The sequence below is a fragment of the Armigeres subalbatus genome, chromosome 2, assembly GCF_024139115.2.
Source record: "Armigeres subalbatus isolate Guangzhou_Male chromosome 2, GZ_Asu_2, whole genome shotgun sequence".
In the NCBI taxonomy this organism is placed as follows: domain Eukaryota; kingdom Metazoa; phylum Arthropoda; class Insecta; order Diptera; family Culicidae; genus Armigeres; species Armigeres subalbatus.
Genome location: NC_085140.1, coordinates 124,810,965 through 124,833,380, shown reverse-complemented (window position 1 = coordinate 124,833,380; position 22,416 = coordinate 124,810,965). Strand labels below are relative to the sequence as shown.

The 22,416-nt window shown below is 41.3% G+C and overlaps 1 protein-coding gene across 1 annotated transcript; it reads right to left on the bottom strand.

The window, feature by feature from the left end:
• Positions 1-515: 515 nt before the first annotated feature.
• LOC134215074 (uncharacterized) lies at positions 516-20,411 on the bottom strand. The gene is made up of 2 exons (XM_062694323.1): positions 20,228-20,411; positions 516-1,411 (listed from the first exon to the last, which is right to left on the bottom strand). Exons 1-2 carry the CDS (start codon positions 20,252-20,254, stop codon positions 569-571), a joined length of 870 nt encoding a protein of 289 aa, XP_062550307.1. The 5' UTR covers positions 20,255-20,411; the 3' UTR covers positions 516-568.
• Positions 20,412-22,416: the final 2,005 nt, after the last annotated feature.

Below are 22,416 nucleotides of genomic sequence, written 5' to 3'. Positions count from 1 at the left end.
CTTCATGTAATTTATCTGTAATGTAATTTAGGCTTATGGAGAGCCTCACGTTTACCTGAGTTCGTTAGCGAAGCTGCAAAGATGTGTAGGCGTGAAGGGTTTCTGAAATTTATGGAACAATAGGTAGATCTTTTTGCATGTAAATAATTTAGATAAATCAAATGACTGAACTAAGGACCCTGTGCAAATAAACGTGAAAAGAAAGTAAGGTAATGCTTGAGCATTTATTTAAAAGAGGTCCATGCATCAATTTGTAGACGCAAAGACAGTGCATTATACGATCATGCCTTGTTTTGATAAATTATACACAACTAGTTTAAAAATATGAGGTGATGAATATTTATTGTAGGATTTTCTTTGGCTGAAATTTTCTGTGCACTTCTTACTCTTATATTCTTTAGGCTTGAAGTACATCCTCTGCCGTCATTATTGTCATCATTCATGGATTCCCATCACACGTGTGGATGTTTATTTACATAGTTTACATAGTCCTTATCGAGATTATATTTTTCCTCTCCTAATTGAGTTTTTAAGTGCGAAACGCTTCCATACCATCTCGTACAGTTATTCAATTGAGGCAAGTCCTATTGGCTAAGTTGAACCGGCAAAGCAACCAGTTCATGAGGTCAGCTGCAGGGACAGAGCCAGTTCCGTTACGCCCATCCGAGTTGGTTTCGGTACGATCGAGGTAGATTATGTTGATGGCGGGAAGTTGCTGCTGTGATTGCGAAGGTTTGTTCGTAACGCTTTCCAACTGTTCACTACTCATCAACGCAAGGTCCGAATTTCTTTGTAGGAGAAGGTCAGCATCGTCGGATTCCAGTGAGCTACTGTTGATGTCGTTGGTCATTCGTTTGATGGGGCCCGCTTGAGAAAAGCTAAAACTTTGGAGGAAGGAGTTGGGTGTTGTATTTTCGGCGTTGAGATATGGCTGTGGTTGATTCGCCGGAAGGTAGGTATTCGATGGTGGAGGCGGTGGAGTTCTGGTTGCTGGTAGATAGGTGTTTTGTGGAGTTGTCGGCGCATAGTAGGTCGAAGTAACATATGCTGTGACGGTTGTTGGCTGGATTTGGAATTCCGTTGTCGTTGAGGTGCGATAGTCAACGGAAGTGGTGGTGCTGATTTGAAGTTGCGTCTCGGTGAAATATTCGGTGAGTCGAGGTAGAGTGATTGTTACTGGCGGCAGTGTAGTAATCATGATGCTGGTTTCCGTAACCGGAACAGTGACGTAGCTTGTGCTTGGAAGTGCTAAGGGACAGCTTGGCGCGGGATATGCATATCCTGGGTTGAAAGGAATCGACGGCTTCGGATAGTTGTATCCATTGAAAGCATTTGCTTGGGTGGGAATTTCTGGTTTGGCAAATGTTATGGAAATCAACTGCAACAGCAAACCTAAGACGAGCGCAGTGACCTGTAGAGTAAACAGTTAGGAAGAAAAAGGATTGAATTACTTAGTGCTGAAGATGCCCTTATTTAGTATATTTTAACACGCCGAATACCGTGATCAGAAAATCAAGGGAACTAATTTTTCAAACAGCTGGTTCTCAGCTGTCTTTTGACCAATTTTTACAATTCTTTTACGGATGTCTTACTCATCTCATCTAGTTTCACCATACTGGTGAGCTATAATTCTAGGGAAGCTTATTTTTCCCTAGATAGGCTAAGTAAGGATGGTTTTTCCAAAATATTTTTAATTTTACTTTACATAACATATTTCAGTGTGAACAACACTTACAGGTTCCAAAAATGTTTTATAACACTACTCAAGCATTGACTATGCTATGTGTGAACAATATGTTTCTTCTGGGCATCCCTAGCGACCAGTGTTGGGGAATGTACATTAAAACGCTCTGATTATGCGAATATTTACATTTTATCCAAAAATGTGACACCGTGACATTTTTTTGTCGATGAGGCAAACTGTTTGTTTGCTGCTACGTTAGAGTCGTGCCAGCGTGCGGTCAGCATTTTCATGAGATTTTTTGTTTCGGCTCGTGTGCAGCGCAAACAGCTAAGAATCGAGTTTAATTACATGTGGCGCCAAGCCTAGAAGGTGTGCTATCCGTAGGTACTTATTTATTCGTTCTTACCTCTAAAATGAGCAAGGAGTAATGAAATGAATATTTCCCACCAAAAACAGTTATACGTTGCGAAATTATTGTACGAAAATATTAACTGTGGGGAGAGAAAATAGAAAAAAAAACCAGATTAATCCACCTAGCAGTGATGATGCCTTTCTCGTGCATTATAAAATATATTGAAAGAATCACATTAGAAAGGTCAAAAAAGCTCTTTAGGAGAATAGATCACATTTTTTCGATCATTTTGCATGTTTTTGCATTAGTTAAAATGTATTGCCACCATTTTCGGAAATTTTTTTTTTCGGTTTTGATTTTTTTTTCCAAGGGGGGACCCTTGGGAAAAAACAATGATTTTTCAATAATTCCGAAATACAATGTCCGATCGAGCCAATTTTCAATAGCAAACAATGGGACCGCATTCCCCGCCGAATGCAACTTGTTGCGAGTAAATCGGATAATGCTAAGTTCCAAAAAGTGTGTCTACAAAATTTGTACACATACACACACACACACACACACACACACACACACACACACACACACACACACACACACACACACACACACACACACACACACACACACACACACACACACACACAGACACACATGGGGGGCAGCAGGGACTTTGTCCAAGGGCTTGACGACCCCTCCCCATGGCCACTGCGAGTTAGACCGGGACCATCGTCCCTAACCCCTAATCCCAAGGCGTCAAGCGACCCGTGCCGAGGGGGAGCGGGCCATTTGGCATAAAGTCATTTGGCATAACGCCATTTGGCATAAGGTCATTTGGCATAAAGTCCATTTGGCATAACGGTCATTTGGCATAACGGACATTTGGCATAATTGTAACCAACGTCAAAAGTGTGGGTCTTTTGGCATAACGGACATTTGGCATAATTTTTCTGCGGGAAACACCCCGGAATAGTAAATATAACCCCATCAATAACAATATTGAAAAGACATTGTCCTCTTGTGGAAAGAATGCATTTGCAATACAATGCAAAAGTAGGTGCATGCCCGGACTAGAGCAGTGGTGGATATAATCCCCTTGTTGGAGCCATCGACAAGCCACCGGGGTGTTTCAAGCACACCACACCAGTGGATGACATGCCTCATGCCGAGGCCCCAACAAGTCATCATATCACCACTTATATTGCATTATATACTTACCCCTTTTTTGTCATACCTTGCTCAGGCAAGCAAACACTAGACACAATATCTTTAGTACAATAATAGAGCTTGCATACAATAGGTTAGACAGATAATAGTTGTATACAATTCTGCAACATTCCATAGGGTAGAGCTACTATAAATAAGACACCGTACTACGTAGAAAAAGTTAGTTCGTAATAAATCATCAAGTGGATCGGATCGGCGGATCGTTTTCCTTATACCCCGGCCAGTTGGCCGGGTTCGGATTCCTTAATCCTGTAGCCTGTGTACCAGGCATTACTAAAGCGTTAACACCCCTCTTTAAAAGAAGGCGTGTTGCCGGATTATGGCAATGAAGGATGAGATCCCTTCTTTAAAAGTAGGTGCTTGCCCGGATTAAGGTCATGGTGGATCCGATCCATTCTTTAAAGGTAGGCGCTTGCATGGATTATGGCAATGGATGATGTGATCCCTTCTTTAAAATTAGGCGCTTGTCCGGATTATGACAATGGTGGATGTGATTCCTTCTTTAAAAGTAGGCGCATGCCCGGATTAAGGCCATGGTGGATGCTATCCCTTCTTTAAAAGTAGGCGCTTGCATGGACTATGGCAATGGAGGATGTGATCCCTTCTTTAAAAGTAGGCACTTTCCCGGATTATGACAATGGTGGATGTGATTCCTTCTTTAAAAGAAGGCGCTTGCCCGGATTGAGGCAATGGTGGATGTGATCCTTTCTTTAAAAGTAGGCACTTGCCCGGATTATGACAATGGTTGATGTGATTCCTTCTTTAAAAGAAGGCGCTTGCCCGGATTATGACAATGGTGGACGTGATTCCTTCTTTAAAAGAAGGTGCTTGCCCTGATTGAGGCAATGGTGGATGTTTAAAAATAGGCGCTTGCACGGATTATGGCAATGGAGGATTTGATTTGTTCTTTAAAAATAGGCGCTTGTCCGGATTGAAGCAATGGTGGATGTAATCCCTTCTTTAAAGGAAGGCGCTTGCCCGGATTGAGGCAATGGTAAATGTGATCCCTTCTTTAAAAGTAGGCACTTGCCCGGATTATGACAATGGTTGATGTGATTCCTTCTTTAAAAGACGGCGCATGCCCGGATTATGACAATGGTGAATGTGATTCCTTCTTTAAAAGAAGGCGCTTGCCCGGATTATGACAATGGTGGATGTGATTCCTTCTTTAAAAGAAGGCGCTTGCCCGGATTGAGGCAATGGTGGATGTGATTCCTTCTTTAAAAATAGGCGCTTGCACGGATTATGGCAATGGAGGATTTGATTTGTTCTTTAAAATAGGCGCTTGTCCGGAGTGAAGCAATAGTGGATGTAATCCCTTATTCAAAAGTAGGTGTGTGGCCTGAATTGTGGCAATGCAATGGTGGATGTGATCCTTTCTTTATAAGTAGGCCCTGCCCGGATTATGGCAATGGTAGATGTGACTCCTTCTTTATAAGTAGGCGCTTGTCGGGAATAAATCAATGGTAGATGTGATCTCTTCCCCGAAACGCACAATTCAGATTGATTTGGTTGCATTAACTCATATGTGACTTGATTGGTTTTAGTAACTCGTCTACGACAAGTGTGTTGCTTGAGTTTTTAAAGTTAGGCGCTTACCCGGATTAAGGGAATGGTGGATTTGATCTGGTCTTACGGCGCATGCTCGGATTGAAGCAATGGTGGGCGAATCCCTGCTTTAAAAGTAGGCATGTGGCCGGAATAAGTCATTGATGGATGTGATCCCTCTCTCGGAAGTAATTTTGCCGTTTTGTTATTTCGTTCTTCCGGAAAAGGTCTATCATCAATCTAAATTTAACAGCCTCGACCTACTTTATCTACGCTAAACATTACATAAAATATCCCTTTCGCTCTTACAGCTCGAAATTATGCCAAATGTCCGTTATGCCAAATGACCCACTCTTTTCTTACAGTTCAAAATTATGCCAAATGTCCGTTATGCCAAATGACCATTATGCCAAATGGCCTTTATGCCAAATGACCTTATGCCAAATGGCGTTATGCCAAATGACTTTATGCCAAATGACCCAGACCCGTGCCGAGGGGATGCATGGCCAGGGGGGTGAAATAATAAGCTAGGCCTTTAACGGAGCCTGTGGGGTACCTGGGCACCCTCCACAGTAATTGTCCCTTACCGCGTTATGCTGGGCTCTGGCGTGGTGGACCTCTTTTCCCGAGCAACTCGTGGGACCAAAATGGAAAACCAAGTCAATTCTTCAATTAGTGGTAGTAGTGTAGGCGACAACCCCTTCGCAAGAGGTGGGTTGTTCAGGTCTCCGCCTAGGAGGCCAGAGGCAATAGTCGGCAGCTCAGTGCGCAGCGCCAGCGTGGGTCACTCAACCTTCCTCTCGGCTATAAAAACGCCGGAAGGGGTTATTGACGGCCCATGGCTTGTGAAGGCGATGAACCGCAAACGCGATGGGCTTTCGGCCTTCGAGGTGGCGACGGAACAGCTGGACGCCATCATCGACTTTGCGTCATCGAAGCATAATATCAGCAAGGACCTCAAGAGGAGCTTGCAGAAACTTCGAAAGTCGATGCTGGACGCCAAGCTGGAGAGGGCGGTCGGGACGGCCAAGTGTAAACCCGTGAAATCGGTGGAGTCGAGGTCTACCCAGACTGAGGCCCAAGGATTCGCGGACTCGGGCAAGGTCGAGTCGACCGAAGGCGTGCCAGCTAAGACGGTGGTGCCAAAGTCTACCCAGACTGAGGCTCAAGTATTTGCGGGTACGTCGGGGTGACTACTCCAACGGAGCAGACACAAAAACGGGGAGACAGTCTCCAGGGGATGAGCTCCCTGGGGCCGCTCCAAAACACGGAGGGTTACTACCCCGAACAAGGGTAGTGGGGCTGGGAAGCTAAACCCCGGTCAGGTACCTCCAAAACCGGGGGAGGAAGGACCTGGAAAGGTCCGTCCACTCAGGCAAGACGGTGGTAAGGGGTTACGGCAGGCTGAAAGTTCTCAGCCGCACCAGACCAGGGAAATAGAGGGGAATGACGCCTCCTGGACCCTGGTCAAGAACAAGAGGAAACCGAAGACGTCAAGGGCCGAAAAGAAGGCCAAGGCGAATGAGGGTAGCAAGAAGTCTAGGGTAGGCGCCAATCGCTCCAGGGGCGATGCCCTAGTCATCACGGCGGACGAGGCTAAGTACTCGGATGTTTTGAAGGCGATGAGGAGTGACGTCAAGCTCGGTGAACTCGGCGCCGACGTACGTCGAATAAGACGTACCCGGATGGGCGAGATGATACTCGAGCTGAAGCGGGGCGTCTCGCAAAAGGGCGCCGCCTACAAGAAGTTGGCGGAGGAGGTCCTAGGCGAGACGGTCAAGGTGAGGGCACTCACTACGGAGGTGAATCTAAGGGTTAAAGACCTGGACGAGATCACCGAAGTCGAAGAGCTCGTCACGGCACTGCGGCGACAGTGTGATGTGGAGACGCCCACCGCAGCCGTTCGGCTACGGAAAGGTCCGGCAGGGACGCAGGTAGCATTGGTTCGGCTATCTGCAGCGGACGCCTCCAAGGTAGTCAAGTTAGGGAGCGTCAAGGTGGGATGGTCGGTATGCCCTGTGCGCATATACGAGCAACCCGAAGTTTGCTTCAAGTGCCTGGAACCGGGGCACAAGCAATGGGACTGCAAAGGCCCTGACAGAAGCAATCTCTGCCGACGCTGCGGATTGGAGGGACATAAGGCACAATGCTGCACGAACCCTCCCAATTGTTTGATTTGTTCCAGCAAAGCTGTGAACAGCAAGCACCCATGGGGGGCTTGATGTGCCCGGCGTTTAAGCGTGCTGCAAAATCAAAGTGCAGGTAAAGCAGCTGGCTTGCTCGGCTTCGCCCGAGTGTTTGGTGTGCGCAGGTTTAGAGGAAACGGCGGAACACGTGTTGTTCGTGTGCTCACGTTTTCGCGCAATGCGTGACCACATGCTTGCCACATGTGGTCTGGACACTACCCCGGACAACCTAGTTCGGAGGATGTGTAAAGACGAAGTTGGCTGGAACGCCGTTTTATGGGCTATCGCCCAAATCGTCTCGGAGCTACACAGAAGGTGGCGCGTGGACTCAAGGATGGCTAGTTCAGGCGCAAATAAGAGGTGGTCCAAGGGATCGGAGTCGGCTTCATGGGTCATACCGGTGGTCATGCTCTGTGGTCGAACTCGATCCTTTTATCGAACAAGTGGCCGCGCGAAGAACAACATGGTATCGTCGCTTTCGCGGCGTCGGTCAACCGGGCGGGTTCCGAGCCCGAGGACGAAAAGGGGTCCTCGTCAAGGCTGGGGCAGGCGTAGGACTCGCATCGGCAAGTCCCTCTGTGTGCTGGCGAATAGGCCCTATCGCAGAAAGGTCAATTTGGGGTGCACGCGGCATCATCATTCTTGATACCAGTCGTGCAGAGGGAAGCTGGCGCGAAGTCGACCCTGCCCACCTTCCGAGGACATAGGGCGTGGTAAGGCCACCTGGAAAGCCGGCAATGCGCTGGCACGATACCATGGTGTTCTTCTAAAAAAGCGAGTCACGATGTTCGATGCTGCAAGGACACGCAGCTAACCTCGAGGGTGCGTCATGCACTGGCCCCCTTTGAAGCATTACTTTCTGGTTGTACCGAAGGGACGATGGGCTTGGCGGCAATGGAAACGGTTTAGCTGGTCGGGGATGCAGCCCTGCCTCCCTCATTGGAGGTGGCCCCTAACCCAGCACTTCCTGGTCAACCCAGGATGTCTGTTGAGCAGATTCCCCCTCCATTGTTTAGGAAGAAAAAAAAAAAACACACATACATACATACACACATACAGACATCACCTCAATTCGTCGAGCTGAGTCGATCGGTATATAAAAATCGGCCTCCTATCAAAATTTTGTTTTTGAAGCAATATTATAGCCTTTACGTACACTTAGTGTACGAGAAAGGCAAAACCATGAGCTGACTGTCGTCTGTTTGGCGTGGCTGTTGCTGCAGCTGCCATGGTTTCGTTTTTCTGTTATTGCATGGAAGAATGAATGGTGAAAAGAAATGTCAACCATTCCCGTCCCTGCTAGCGACTCCAAAATGACCTTTATGACTGATGAAAGATGATATGCAAATTTTGCAGAAGAAAACTACGAAAACCCGTGCCAATGGAAACCTGCCATGTCCATGCCAGTTCGTAAAGGCCATGTGTGCGATATTCCACTCAGATTTGCTTAAACCAGATGTTTTAGGCTCTCCAAACTGTTCTGCAGTTTGGATCAATTGGTCTACCATATCAACTGCGCCCGATAGCTATCTGAAATCGACCAGTCATGCCGTTATAAATTTTTGCAATAGCTCCACCCTAATATAATCGATATAAAACCACACATAAATTATATAATTGCTAATTCGAGACCACACATAAAGTTTATTTGGATATATATTTTATTAGTAGTTCGCGTGGAGAATGGTTATATGTGCGCTGATATACATCATAAGTTAAATCTATGGATTTTTGCCAATAAATATGTGTGGATTTTTAGTAGTGTAGGTCATCTGCGCTCGATAGCTATCTGAAATCGACCAGTCATGTCCATACAAGTCAGTAGAGCCTACGTGTATGATATTCGACTCAGTTATATCCCAACTAGATGTTCTATGTTTTCCAAACTGTTTTGGAGTTTGGATCAATTGGTCAACTGCGCGTGACAACTATCTCATATCAATAAGTCAAGCCCATACAAGTCCGCAGATTCCACGCGCAAGATTTGAAACTTAGATATACGCACAACTAGATGTTTTAGGCTCTCCAATCTGTTCTGGAGTTTGGATAAATTGGTCTACCAGGTCAACTGCACTCGATGCAAATCTGACAGCAACCAATCATATCCATATAAATCCTGGAAGCACACGTGTATGATTTGAAACTCAATAATACCCGAACCAAATGTTCTAGGTTTGTTCTAAACTGTTCTAACTGTTCTAAAGTTTGGTTCAATTGCTCGCAAGTTCTTCCTGGAATTCCTCCGGAAGTTTCTCCAGGAATTCTTCTCGAAGTTCCTGCGGAAGTTCCTCCAGAAATCCCTCCGAAAGTTCCTCCTTGAAGTTCCTTCAGGAGGTGGATGAGTTGCGACTGTGTATTTTGTAGTTCAACTTTCGGAGTGTCTTTAAGTCGTGAATGATGGCGTTGACAATTTTATTTCATCGCCGACGTTTCGATCCGGGGATGGGATCTTCTTCACGGCTCGATGGCAGTCAATTTGTTGATATTCGCTATATTCGTACGGAGTTTTGTCACTTGATAAGTGGAAATTGTTTCTGGACTCATTGGACAAAATATAGTTCACATCGAACACTTTTCGTCACTAATTTTGTCACACACTATAGGGGGTGTTTTGGAGCCAGAGGAGGGGTGATTACATCCCATCTTTGGATCGAAACTTCGGCGATGAAATAAAATTGTCACCGCTATTATTCACGACTGAAAGCCACTCCGAAAACTGAGTTACTCCAGGAATTCCTCAAAAAGTTCCTCCGGATGCTTCTCCAGAAGTTCCTCCGGAAGCTCCTCCAGGAATTCTTCCGAAAGTTTCTTTAGGGATACCTCCGGAAATTCCTTTAGAAATTCCTCCAGGAATTCCAACGGAAGTTCCTTCAGGCATAATTCGTGTTATAACAATTGAAGACCATCCGTTAAACAAGCTAAAATATTTTTCTTTCGTTATCAAGCAATTTTGCACAGGAAAGAAAATATATATTCTTAAAAAGACTTGGAAGTTGGCTTTCTAATTCTAAAGTCTGAAACCTTGTCCCATGGGCAAGTAAAAAACTATATCGTCTTGATTTTTTAGAGTAAGTAATTTAGGGGCAAATAATTAAACTCATAAATACACCCTAAAATGGCAAACTTAACTATGTGTATCAAAATTAAACATCTTTTCCAAAAAAAATTAAATAAGTTTACCAAAGAGCTTGGAAAGTGTTTGCAAACCAATGAGTGCTTCGTCCGTGTTCCAGCGAGGAATTCAAGTTGTGCAGTATAGTCCTACGGCAGTTTAAAAGGTCAAAAGAAGAAGAAGAAGACATTGGATACAATCCAGTATTTTGCGCTCGGTAATGGCGGCCGAGTGAGTTCCGATGAGTGCCTTTTTGACATTCAAGAGGTAGAAAATATTTACGTATTTTAATCAATGTAGGCCTTGATTCAGTAAGAAGCATCAGAACTCTTCAAACAAACAACAATGTCAAAAAAATTCCTCCAAGGTATTTAATATTTTGGTATAACGAGTTTTCCCATGACTTTTTTTGTAACATTTTTTTTATTTCCTAGGAATTTGGAAGCCATAACCTTACACGGAGCTATCATGAATAAATATTGTATCTACTCGTCAAGTCCATCAAATCATTTATACTGACATTCGTTAAAGAATTGTTTTTATTTTACAGCTTGGCCATAGGATGTTAGAGCTGGAGACCCAAAAAACGCAAAAAACTTTTATGAATCGATATTTGTTCACACATTTTCAATCTAAGCGTCGCACTGGACTTATTGATCGCTTCTAGTGGTACAAACCACTATTGGTTCTATTTCACGGAAGCTTTTTTTTATAAATCGAATAGTCAATTCCGTTTCATCAATCCCTTACATAAATCCTCCGGAGTCCGCAAATCGATGTGGAGTAATAAGACTGCTGGTAGTCTAACCGAATTGTACTATTCTTGTCACCTTGAGCAGTTATGGTTTTAAATGGTTGTAAGTGGTTGTAAGTGGTTGTAAGCTCGTAATGATCAATTTAACACTCGTGATTTAACGGGTTTAGTATTTTGAGAATTCATTAAAACTGTATATTTATCAACATTTGACTGCTTTGGCCAAGATAATCAAGGTAGATAATTGCGAAGGAAATAGTTTGTTTTATATATGTTTTGAATTTTAACTGGCATATTGCTACCACGGGTTATCATTTTAACGTTTTCAGCTGGTTGCATTTGCTATGAAAGTAGATATGTTAAGTGGATTCATGTTCAAATATCAGGACAAATGGCTTGATATCGTTTGATATACACTCATTTCTTAGTTTGTAGCATCTCCATTGTCACCACGCTAAAGTAGAGGAATGTTGTGGCACATATTCCTAGAAAATAATATAAAATTAATTCAAAAATATACGCGAAAGCTATCAAATATTTGAAAACGGGTATACTATATAGAAAACATTTGACATTTTGTTTGTTGTAGACACCGGATGAGTGCCAATGTTTTTCAATTAATCTAGGCCTACATTGATTAAAATATGTAAATATTTTCTACCTCTTGAATGTCAAAAGGCACTCACTCTGCCGCCATTATGGAGCGCAAAATACTGGATATGCCGAGGGAGTCGTGTATATTCACCAACCGAAAACACTCGGACCTTGAATCGAACTCGCCATCTCCAGATCGGCAATCCCACGGATTTACTCGTCGGACTAACTGGAGACTTGTAGTATTACAAACGACAAAATATTTTCGGCCACTTTTCAGACACGACTTATGGTTTTTTAAACCCCAAACCATTTTCCACAAAACATTTTTTCCGAAAATTTTCCTGTCGCTCCCTGTGATTTTTAAAACCATAAACCATTTTTCGATGGTTCCTCAGAAGCATCTTATGATTTTGTAAATCACAAACTATTTTCCGACGGTCTTCCAGACGCGCCTTGTTGTTTTTCAAACCATAAAATATTTTATTCTTCACAAATTAGTTACTTAAATTCAACTCACCTTCTAAAATCAGCAACAGGAATTAAAAAATAGACTGGCAGGATCGCCAAAATGAGTGGCCCTGAACAGTACTGGAAAAGGTCATGATCGTCATAAGACAGAGAGCAAAGCGCCTTTTTCTATTTCAGGCGACTAAATGAAAGAATCGTGGGTACTTTGATCAATTTCGCATGAAAGGCAGTCATGAAAGGATGTTGTGCTTTATTTTAAAATTTAAATTTCTAAGTTATTTTAATAGATACATGCGAAAAATAGTGACTAGTCGGTAAATTAATCATACTTCTTTAATTCACCGAGTTGAAAGTAAAAATAAACACAAAAATAAAGCAGATATTGCACACTTTCATGACCTGTCACGGAACAAATATTTTGTGAGATTTTTGCAGCATGCCATTCATCCTTCGCGTTTCAAAAGATTTTGAAAGGGGCAGATATGTAAACATCGCGTGACATCTCTTATTGAAAATGAGAAATTCCAGTACTGGCCCTGAATGGCCGGAACGAAGATCTGACAAGAAGAGGCCGAGTCATGGCTTGCTGCTCGCCGGTTGATACAGTGAGAATCTTACTCAAACCCCACAATGATGATGATAGACCATGATTGAAATTTCAATATAAGATGCCGCCACGGGACCAATGAATCGCCTACTTTGAGCGTGCTTACAAGGAGGCACACGAGGAGTTAACTTTCGGAAATCAGTATGGCGAAAGGCATCTAAAGTTTATCATCTCGTAAATAATCACCTTTATCGAAAATATATTTGGTAGACGCATCTACATCTTCAATACATTTCCAGCACGGACCACGTTGAATGAATCACATACAGTGGTTGGTTTCCTACCCGCCGCTGCCGTATCCAGGCGGTAACGTGTATGTAAAAATAGCCAGCATGAGTTAACCACCTGAAGTTTGTATGATGAAAGACATCTAACGCAGATTTTCTCAACAGCAGGAACTTTTCACGAAAATCTATTTAGTACCAGTTCAATCAAAGTTAATTGCCTATTTCCGGGGATTAAACCACCCGACTTGGACGTTAATTTACAATGCGTTGCGTTGCGTTAGTAACGGAGTATTTCGTAGATTGCATACTGAAAGCTGTCATGTTATTAACTTTAACACTCTTAATCTGAATGGTTATGGAGAGCTGTTGGGGAAAAAACAGCTGTCCAATCAGAAGGCAGAGTAGAAAAAGCATGAAAACTTCCATTGCCGGCCACGCCCATCTTCTCCGTTACGAGGAAGGGTAGGATAATGATGATATGACACCTACTTAAAGAAGGGCCAGCGACTCACCAACGCCCTCATAGGTGTTGGTTGGAGAAGGAGAAGGGAATGGTTGTTTGGAATTCACCATAAGCGAGTGACACGACCGGTTTTTGATTTAATGTGTTAGGTGAATGTATGTAATGTGAGTGTCATTGTTTATACGGCATTTTAATATGTTACAGTACTGTCGTCGTAATGATGTGACGGTGTCGTTGGGAGTGTCTAACCTAAGAGGGTTAATGCCACTCCTTGGTAATCCAGCATCCAGGGATGGGACATAGGTATTTCCTCCGTATGTCCTGGTTTTACATGACACGTCTGCGCCGCACTCGGCAGTTTTCCTATGGTGAAATCTTCAGACGCAACACAGACGCACCATGTGTACGAGGTTCTCTATGCCTAGGCTTAAGCGCCTTTACTCGCTCTCTGGAACGAAATTAAGAAAAAATACTACCTCCTTCCCATATCATTTAATTGATTTATATGATAATATGATGTATAGTTAACAACAATATAATTCAGAAAGATCTCACCGGTTTGACTGATGTTAGATAAGGAGGTGCAAATATCTTCGTTTCTTCAAAAATGGTAATGATTCGAATGGTCCGGGGCTCGACACAGGACATTTTCCGAAAGAGAGCACTGTCATTTGCCATCAGCCAATAATATGCGTTGGGCTATGAGTGGTTGCCTGCTGAGCTAATTATAAGGGTTAGTGTATAGTGTATATAACATCATTCAACCTTGACCTCCTCACAAATAAGTATCTGTTAGTAAAATATCCCTCCATTCAGTAGGGAATTGTCTCGTCTATTCAATATCAATCTCAGGTACATCAATTTTACCCAACTGCTCAAATCCCTCCTCTTCGTGTTCTCAATTCTCCTAGTAAACTTCCCCAAAAACAAGTATTTTCATTCCTAAACATCTTCAAATATGTTATCAAATACGTACGTACGTACCTCTCAAAACATCAGGAAAGCTTATTAGATTGACACGATCGAAAGCCTTTTCAACATCAATAGACATAACGCCTATACTGCCGTTATACGCATAACTGTCCCATGTATATAGGGAATCCCAGCAAACATGGGACAAATATGCGTATGACGGCAGTATAGAAGTTTCCTCATTCCACTTCTCTTGCAGTATTCTTTGAACTTCTGGCTATAACTCTTATGGCCATTTTCAATACAAAACAGCCGACAAGACAGCCGACAGTATCGTTAAATGCAAATTGTTGCAATCAATGATGTTATCGATCATTTAGTAATTCGCGTTCGATCATTTAGTAGTTTGTCAATAACTCATTCCCAAAGCTGAATTTCGGGAGATCGAAGTAAGTCGTGCTTTAGTGAAGTCATAGTTTTTCCGCGTCAAATTTTTTCAATACGCCAATTAGAAATTTCGGCTAGTTAATTAATATTCGGAACAAATGATTCGAAAGCGATATTGAAACTCGCTGGAAAAGCCGAGAATAATTCTGGAGAGTCGCGTCTCAGAGGAGCGTCGGAGTTCTACACTAGCTACATCCAATAGGCGCGGAAGTAGATCCATCCGGATTCCGATAAGTCGTCGAAGTTCATGAATATTTCGAACAGCTTCGTCATCGATGTCTTTTAACGGAATTGGGACTTCCGATCTTTCGCAGTGCAGCCGCCGGCGAAAACCGAACAGCTGTCCGTCTGTTGTTGCCGAAAAAGTTGACAAGGTACCCCTTTTCTGAGGGTGCTGGAGCCGTCACAGAGCAAAGCGTCACAGGTCCAGGTGGAGGCGTAGACGTGTGGGATTGCAGTTAAAAAGCTCACATTTAGGGAATATGATGTCCAGGAATGCGATTTTTCGGATATGGACGGTAGGTCAGTTAACATCAGGTTGAGGTAAGTTGCTTCAAACGAAACAGAAAGGTGAGTGCAATTTCACTTAACTTCATCATGAAGTGGAACAATAGCTCGAGATACATGCTCTGGTTGGTTTGGTGCCTCTACTTTTATTGACTTAAAGTGGACAGTTTTTACTGAGCTATGCGGTCACCATACTTCATTTATATTACATACCATGAGGCTATTGGCTATCAACTGCATATGATTTTTGTGTTTAAGCACATCTAATGGTACCATCAATATATTACACTGTCCGCAAATTTTATTTAGTTTATCCCCTTACCTGTAACTAATCGTAGCAAAGTTCACAAATTTATAAATAATTTAGATATTTTCACATATATGGATGGTTCATTCCCAGTTATTTATATTGTTATGCTAGAGAAGACATACACTTTTGCTCATTTTCCACCTTTATCACTGCTTTTAGCCTAGTCGGATATAGTCGGACTAGTCAGGATATTAAAAACGAACGGTTGGAAACTATTCAAGAAACATGTAGAACATAATTTTTTTTTTTTTTTTTTTGCAAGCTGCTTAAGAATGAGCAAAGAAATGTTATGGGTTGTATTAAGAATCTGCGAAGACCTCTAATAATGCTGGCATTTTTGGAATGGGGTGATGACATAATTTCAATTGGGATCGCATGAGGGGAAGGGAAAATTAATATATTTTATATTCCTTCTCGTTTCAGAGAGCGAACAATGGCGCTTAAACCTAGGCTAATTACCCGAGCAGCACAAGTCAGACTAAAATGGTTGTTGCAACTTGATAGTGACCAAATCTAGTCGCATATCCGTTGCAGTAATCTATGTGGGACATGTGTGCTACTTGGGTAGCCAGGGCGAGTTTAATAGCTTCGCCCCATCCCAGGACAATTAACAATGGAGTGACAAAAATTTCTTAGCATGGTCACTCCCAACGTGTGTTTAAACGCATTATATCATTTGCTTATGATGATATTCCTAAACTATATTCCCTACCAACCATCCAACACCTTGACATCTATGAGGGCGTCGGTGAGTCGCTGGCCTCTCGTTAAGTAGATGTCATATCATCATTTCCTTCCCTTCCTTAGTAACAGAGAAGATGGGCGTGGCCGGCAATGGTAGCTTTCATGCTTTATCATTTTGACCCCCAATTGGGTTGCTATTAAATCCCAAATAGTAATCCATAAGCAGTTGGGGTAAGAAAGTTAAAGAAAATACATGACAGCTATCAGTATGCAATCTACGAAATACTCTGTTACAACGCAACGCAACGCAACGCAACTCATTCCCAAAGCTGAATTTCAAAATATTTTGTATGTGGACTTCTAGTGCGAAGGTTTTTCTGCAACTCTGCCAAATGGTTTGTTGTTTGAATTCCACTAGTAACGGAGTTATAGCCAAGATTTTTTTATGTATACAGGTTATCCGACTTGTCAATATCCCCAACTCAGCCATCTTGGATTTTTGTATGGAATTTATGCTCGTTTGTTTACGTTTTGCACTGAAAATGTATGTTCCCCCCCCGCGCTGGTTATTCCCATCTACTGACGAAGTCGGATAACCTGTACATAAAAAAATCTTGGTTATAGCTATAGTTTCAGTAACTTGTACTAAATGATAACAAAATTCCAATCATTTAGTTCAAGTTACTGCAACTAGTGCTATAACTCCGTTATTAATTGAATTCTAAGAACGACCCATTAGGCAGAGTTGTAGAAAAGCTTTCGCACTAGAAGTCCATCATACAACACATTTTGAAATTCAGCTTTTGGAATGAGTTATTGACAAACTACTAAATGATCGAACGCGAATTACTAAATGATCGATAACATCCTTGGTTGCAATAAATCGGTTAAGGATAAAGCCTGTAAAATGCGTGAGTTTTTAAAACTATTTTACATATAAAAAATGTATTTTAAATGAATACTGCTTCCAATGAATGATTAAATTAGTTATGATTAAATCATTCAACTCTATGATTAAAGATTATGATTGATTTATTCATTTTTGACAATGATTAATGATTATGATTAACGAATAAAATATTGTTTTACAATGATTAACAATTATGATTAATGAATAAAACGTTTGAAGTATGATTAACGAATAACGCTAGTGAATAAATGTTGACACAATATGTGTATGATTAATGATTAACGATCGATATGATTAATGATTAATGATTATGAATAATCAAATTTAATGATTAGCATAGAGATCTATAATCAAGCACCCATTCTTCCAAATTGGGGTCTTGAAAGGTATAAAAATGTATAATTATGATTAATGATTAATGAATAAAAGCGATGTATATAATGATTAAAATTGATGATTAATGAATAAACTCAAAACAATTATGAATATGATTAGTGATTAATGATAAAATGAAAAATTCTATGATTAACGATTAGTGATTAATGATTAAATCAAATTTTTTGAGTGATTATGATTAATGAATAATGATTAAATAACCCATTATTCATTAATCATGATTAAATCTATGATTAATCACTAATGCTCTGATTTTAACCATAACTTCTGCGCCTATAGTCCAAAATGGCCTTTTTCTAATAGGAAACAATGAAACAGGATTCCCCGTCCTATACAACTTGTTGTGAGTAAATAGGTTAAGACTAAAGTCCTCGCATTTTTTTTTTTCAAATGTGTCTCTGGGCCTCCTATAAAAAGTGTGTGTATAAATAGTAAATAGTATATTGGCCAAAGTCCAGAGTCCGATTAGCCCATTTTTAATGGAACACAATGGGATAGGATTCCCCGTCGAACGCAATTGTTTCCGATTGGCATTGAGAAAATGTATTTTGGCCTAATGAAGCCCATAGTCTCATCCGGTAAATTTTCAATGAATTATTGACAGTAGCTGATTTTCAACCCGCCGCTTCCACATCCAGACGCTATCGTATATGCGCAAACAGCAAGCATGAGTTAACCGCCAGAAATTTGTATGGCGAAAGACATCTAACGCGGGTTTATTTAAAATTAGGAAATTTTCATATTAAACTATTTGGTACCGGTTATGAAGGATGGTGTCCACTACTACGCCCACCAAATATTTTTCCGATTGAGGTGCTTAATTTTGAGAAATCGAACCTTAGATGCCTTTCGCCATACTGATTCCCAAAAGTTACCTCCTAGGGAGTAGCTATCGACTGAGTTACTGAATCACAGCGATTTTTTCTCGGCTTCGCAGTCTCTATGCAGTTAAACAACTACTTGTTATCTATTTACCGACGTAATATAACATCGAAACGTCGGTAAATAGATAACAAGTAGTTGTTTAACTGCATAGAGACTGCGAAGCCGAGAAAAAAAAATCCCTGTGGTTACCTCCTAGTGTGCCACTGTAAGCACGCTCAAAGCAGGCGATTCATTAGAAGCAGAAAGACAGGATTCCGCGTCGAATGCAATTTGTTGCTAGCAGATCGGTCAATGATAAGTGTCTAAAAAGTGAGGTCCACTTCAATACATGAATTTTAATAAAACAAAAATTGGTTACAACTTCCAAGTCCATAGTTCGATCTGGACAATTTTCAATAGGAAACAATGAGACAGGATTCCTCGTCGAATGCAACTTGTTGCGAGTAAATCCGTTAAATATAAGTGCCTGATTAATGAGCTAGAATTTTTAACTCGTTTTTGTCTGAAGAAAACGTATTTTGGCCATAACTTTTGAACCCATAGTCCGATCCAACCAATTTTCAATAAGAAACAATGAGACAGGATTTCCAGTCGAATGCAACCTGTTGCGTGTAAATTGGTTGAGATTAGGTGTCAAAAAGTGAGCTAGACTTCTTACGCCTTTGTTGTATTAAAAGAATGTATTTTGGTCATAACTGAGCCCATAATCCGATCTGGTCAATTTTCAATAGGAAACAATGAGGCAGGATTCCTCATCGAATGCAACTTTTTGTGAGAAAATCGGTTGAGGGTAGGTCCCTGAAAAATGGCGAGACTTTTTTACTCGCTTTTGGTACAAAAAAAAAGTATTTTAATCATAACTTCTGATTCCATAGATCGATCCGGCCAATTTTCAGTAGGAAACAAAGGGACAGGAAAAGTGGGCGAGACTTTTGCGCACATACATACATACACACACACAGACATCACATCAATTCGTCGAACTGAGTCGATTGGTATATAACACTATGGGTCTCCGGGCCACCTATAAAAAAGTTTGTTTTTGGAGCGAATATATAGCCTTTACGTATACTTAGTATACGAGAAAGACAAAAAATATTGAAAATGTAGCCTAAACGGTATTGAATCGAATGGGTACCATCTGATCAACATCTTACTCCTTGGCGTACGATTAAACGGATCTCGGAATCTCGGATAAGTGATGCTGAACTGCATTAAAGCATAGTGAAGGACATAAAAGCGAAACAATAGTCAATTACTTCCAAAAAACAAAGTCGTAATGTTATTTTCATATTGTGCTTAAACTTTCTAAGATACGCTATAAATATTTTTCTGAAATTTCTACTGGCACTTTGTATTTCAGCGTTGTAGTAATGCGCTATTGAATAGACTCCTACAAATTTAAACTGGCGTGAGAAATTATAGATCAGTGAGGCGACAGGTTTTGAATAGCGCAGCGGCGTACCGATGCAAAAATATCGGCGGCGATGCCAAAAACTGTCGGAGATGGCAGTGCGGCGTATCACGAAAACATCATCTTATATTAGAATCGTTAAGTCGACTTAATCAATTCAATCAACATACTCATGACAAGTCTTTTTCTTTCAGCTATACAAAACCCTCTAAGGCCAGATCACTGTCGATTAAGATCTTTTGATTGATGTGGGTAAATAACCATTGTTCATGAACTAACTAACGTTACAGCAGCCTATCTGACCCATCGTCCGGCCGCATCATATCTGGCGCTCATCTCTAGCCTCCCGCACTTTGACCTTGTACCTAGATTCGTTACCATCCCATGAAAATGCACCGCCGCTGAGCATCACTGTAGAAATATAATCGCTTTATCGTTCACAAACCATTGTACACTGTTCCAACTGAATTCCCCAAGTTTCTTCACCATTTCATACTTTTCAGTCAATAATAAGCTGTCTCGAATAACTTTAATTACCATTGTTGTATATTTATCCCTCCACATCCACTAAATTCCTTCGATGTGTTTGTCTCGATCCTTTCGTTTCACCCAAAGCACTTAAAGTCCATCAAATGTACACTTTTGGTTAAACGTTTTTAATTTTTGAATCAGCACCAAATCCGTTCCCTCCGAACGCTACTCAGCGACTAATCTGGATCAATCTGAAGCGGCTTGGTTTTAATCAGACTCCACTTAGATCCGCGAGACAGATTTCACCCTTTTGGGCTGTGAGTTCTCGTCTGCTGTTGCGCTGCAGAAGATTCCAAATGGGGCGGCTGAGTTGGGTCCGAAAGGAAAATCCGCCACAGCACATATATCATACAGCGTGACCGGCGTGCCGCGCGAGTAAGACGTCGCGTCGACCAGGTGAAAGGAAAATAGAAGTTCTCAAAGCGTGTGAACTCAATGGACGTTAGCACCTTCTTGGGCCGTGGAAATGCGCTCGATGTGACTGTTTTATGGGCTTATTGTTACTTAAGTGGTGAGTAAGAACAGCAAATAAAGGTAAAATCTGTGTGTGGAGGGGGCGGGAGTTTAAATACAAAATATTAATTACGAGTTTTAATTACTCATTTTCAAGTTTCCAACATGTGAATTAAAATACATTCAAAAATGGTAGTCGCTGAGTAACGTTTTGATTATTGTCTGTCATTTGCCTAATATCTTGTGGAAAACATCACAGATCTTCGAAGGCATGTTTCGTATCCGTATGCTTTCATATACTCATAGGACGATTTGCTCATAACCTTGGGTGGTGACCGATTAAGTTCTAGTTGTGATATGGGCTGGGATGCTGAAACGAGGTTTGAGCAAGCCTAACAAGTCACCTTCGAAGCATTACGAACAACATTAGATATTTACAACTTTTTATTTTTTACGGAAAGTGCTTCGAACGAACGAAAATTCTTTTAATGGATAGGGACACGGCAGGCATTTCCGTCCATCGTCATTAGGGCTAAAACCATCGAAAACGACGTCCATTTACTAGAACTCCACTATAGCAGAACGTATCTCCTGAGTTTACAATTTGATACGGATGAGTTTGTCAAAAAAGCGTCTCTTTTATTGGTTTTCGAGACTATGACGAAAAGACGAAAATGCCTGCCTTAACCCTATTTAATATTTTAATATTTTCAAGGAAAGCATAAAAAATCACGGAGAGTTCTTCGAAGCTTCAACGGAATTTTCATTGCCTCTCGATTTTTGACTTGATATTCTCCGGAATTTCTTTCTTTTCTAATTCTTCGAAATTTCCCCTGTAAATTGATCGGACTTCTACAAAATTGAATAGTTCAGTGACGTGACAGATTTAGAACAGCGACGCATCAATGTAAAAATGTCGGCATCTCGTCGGAGTCGTCGACGTGGCTCGTGGACATCCCCAAGTTTCTCGGCTTCGCAGACTACAACAGGATAATCTGCAACAACTTTAACACCACGGCGCACGGTGTAAAAAAATTGATTATTATCGAAGTTTCATGTATCTCTGATTTTTTTCACAGAAAGTTAGCCCAGGGAGGGAGTGTTTTAACCGACGATTTTTTGAAAAAAGTGATTTTTATTGTCTTCTTCTCCAATATTTGGTATGAAAAGTCAATTGATAACTCAGCAATGAATGAATCACAGTAATTTACCCTCAAAATTAGAAATAAACACATTTGTAACATTTCTTCATAGAAAACCAATTTTAAAACGGATAAAAAATGTTGAAAAATCATTAGTTTTGTATTTTAAGCGTTTGAGAAGTATTTTTCGCGTATTTTTTTTTATTTGTGCATGAATCACAATCTTTTTCCTGTATATATCATCTATTTCTAGCCTTCATGCTCTCTGCTCAATGTTGTAGGGGAACTGTTCCGTTTTACATCACACTGAACATATATTCATCTCATCGCAAAACAATGAAATACAGCACCAATTTCGTCGCTTCTTTTTGGTAACACGCGTGCTTGTTTTTGATGGGATGGAAATAGGATCTATGGGATGAAGTGCTGAGCCATTCCCCTATTTGGACTTTTTGTCTTCTTCCAACATTCGTGCTAGATAGCCAGTCCATTGTAAGTCTACCATATTTTAAAGGATTCATAATATTTTCCTCTTGAAACACTGTCTACAAAAGCTTCTCATAACTGCCTAGGGTGGTCTAACCGGTATTACCGGCCAAT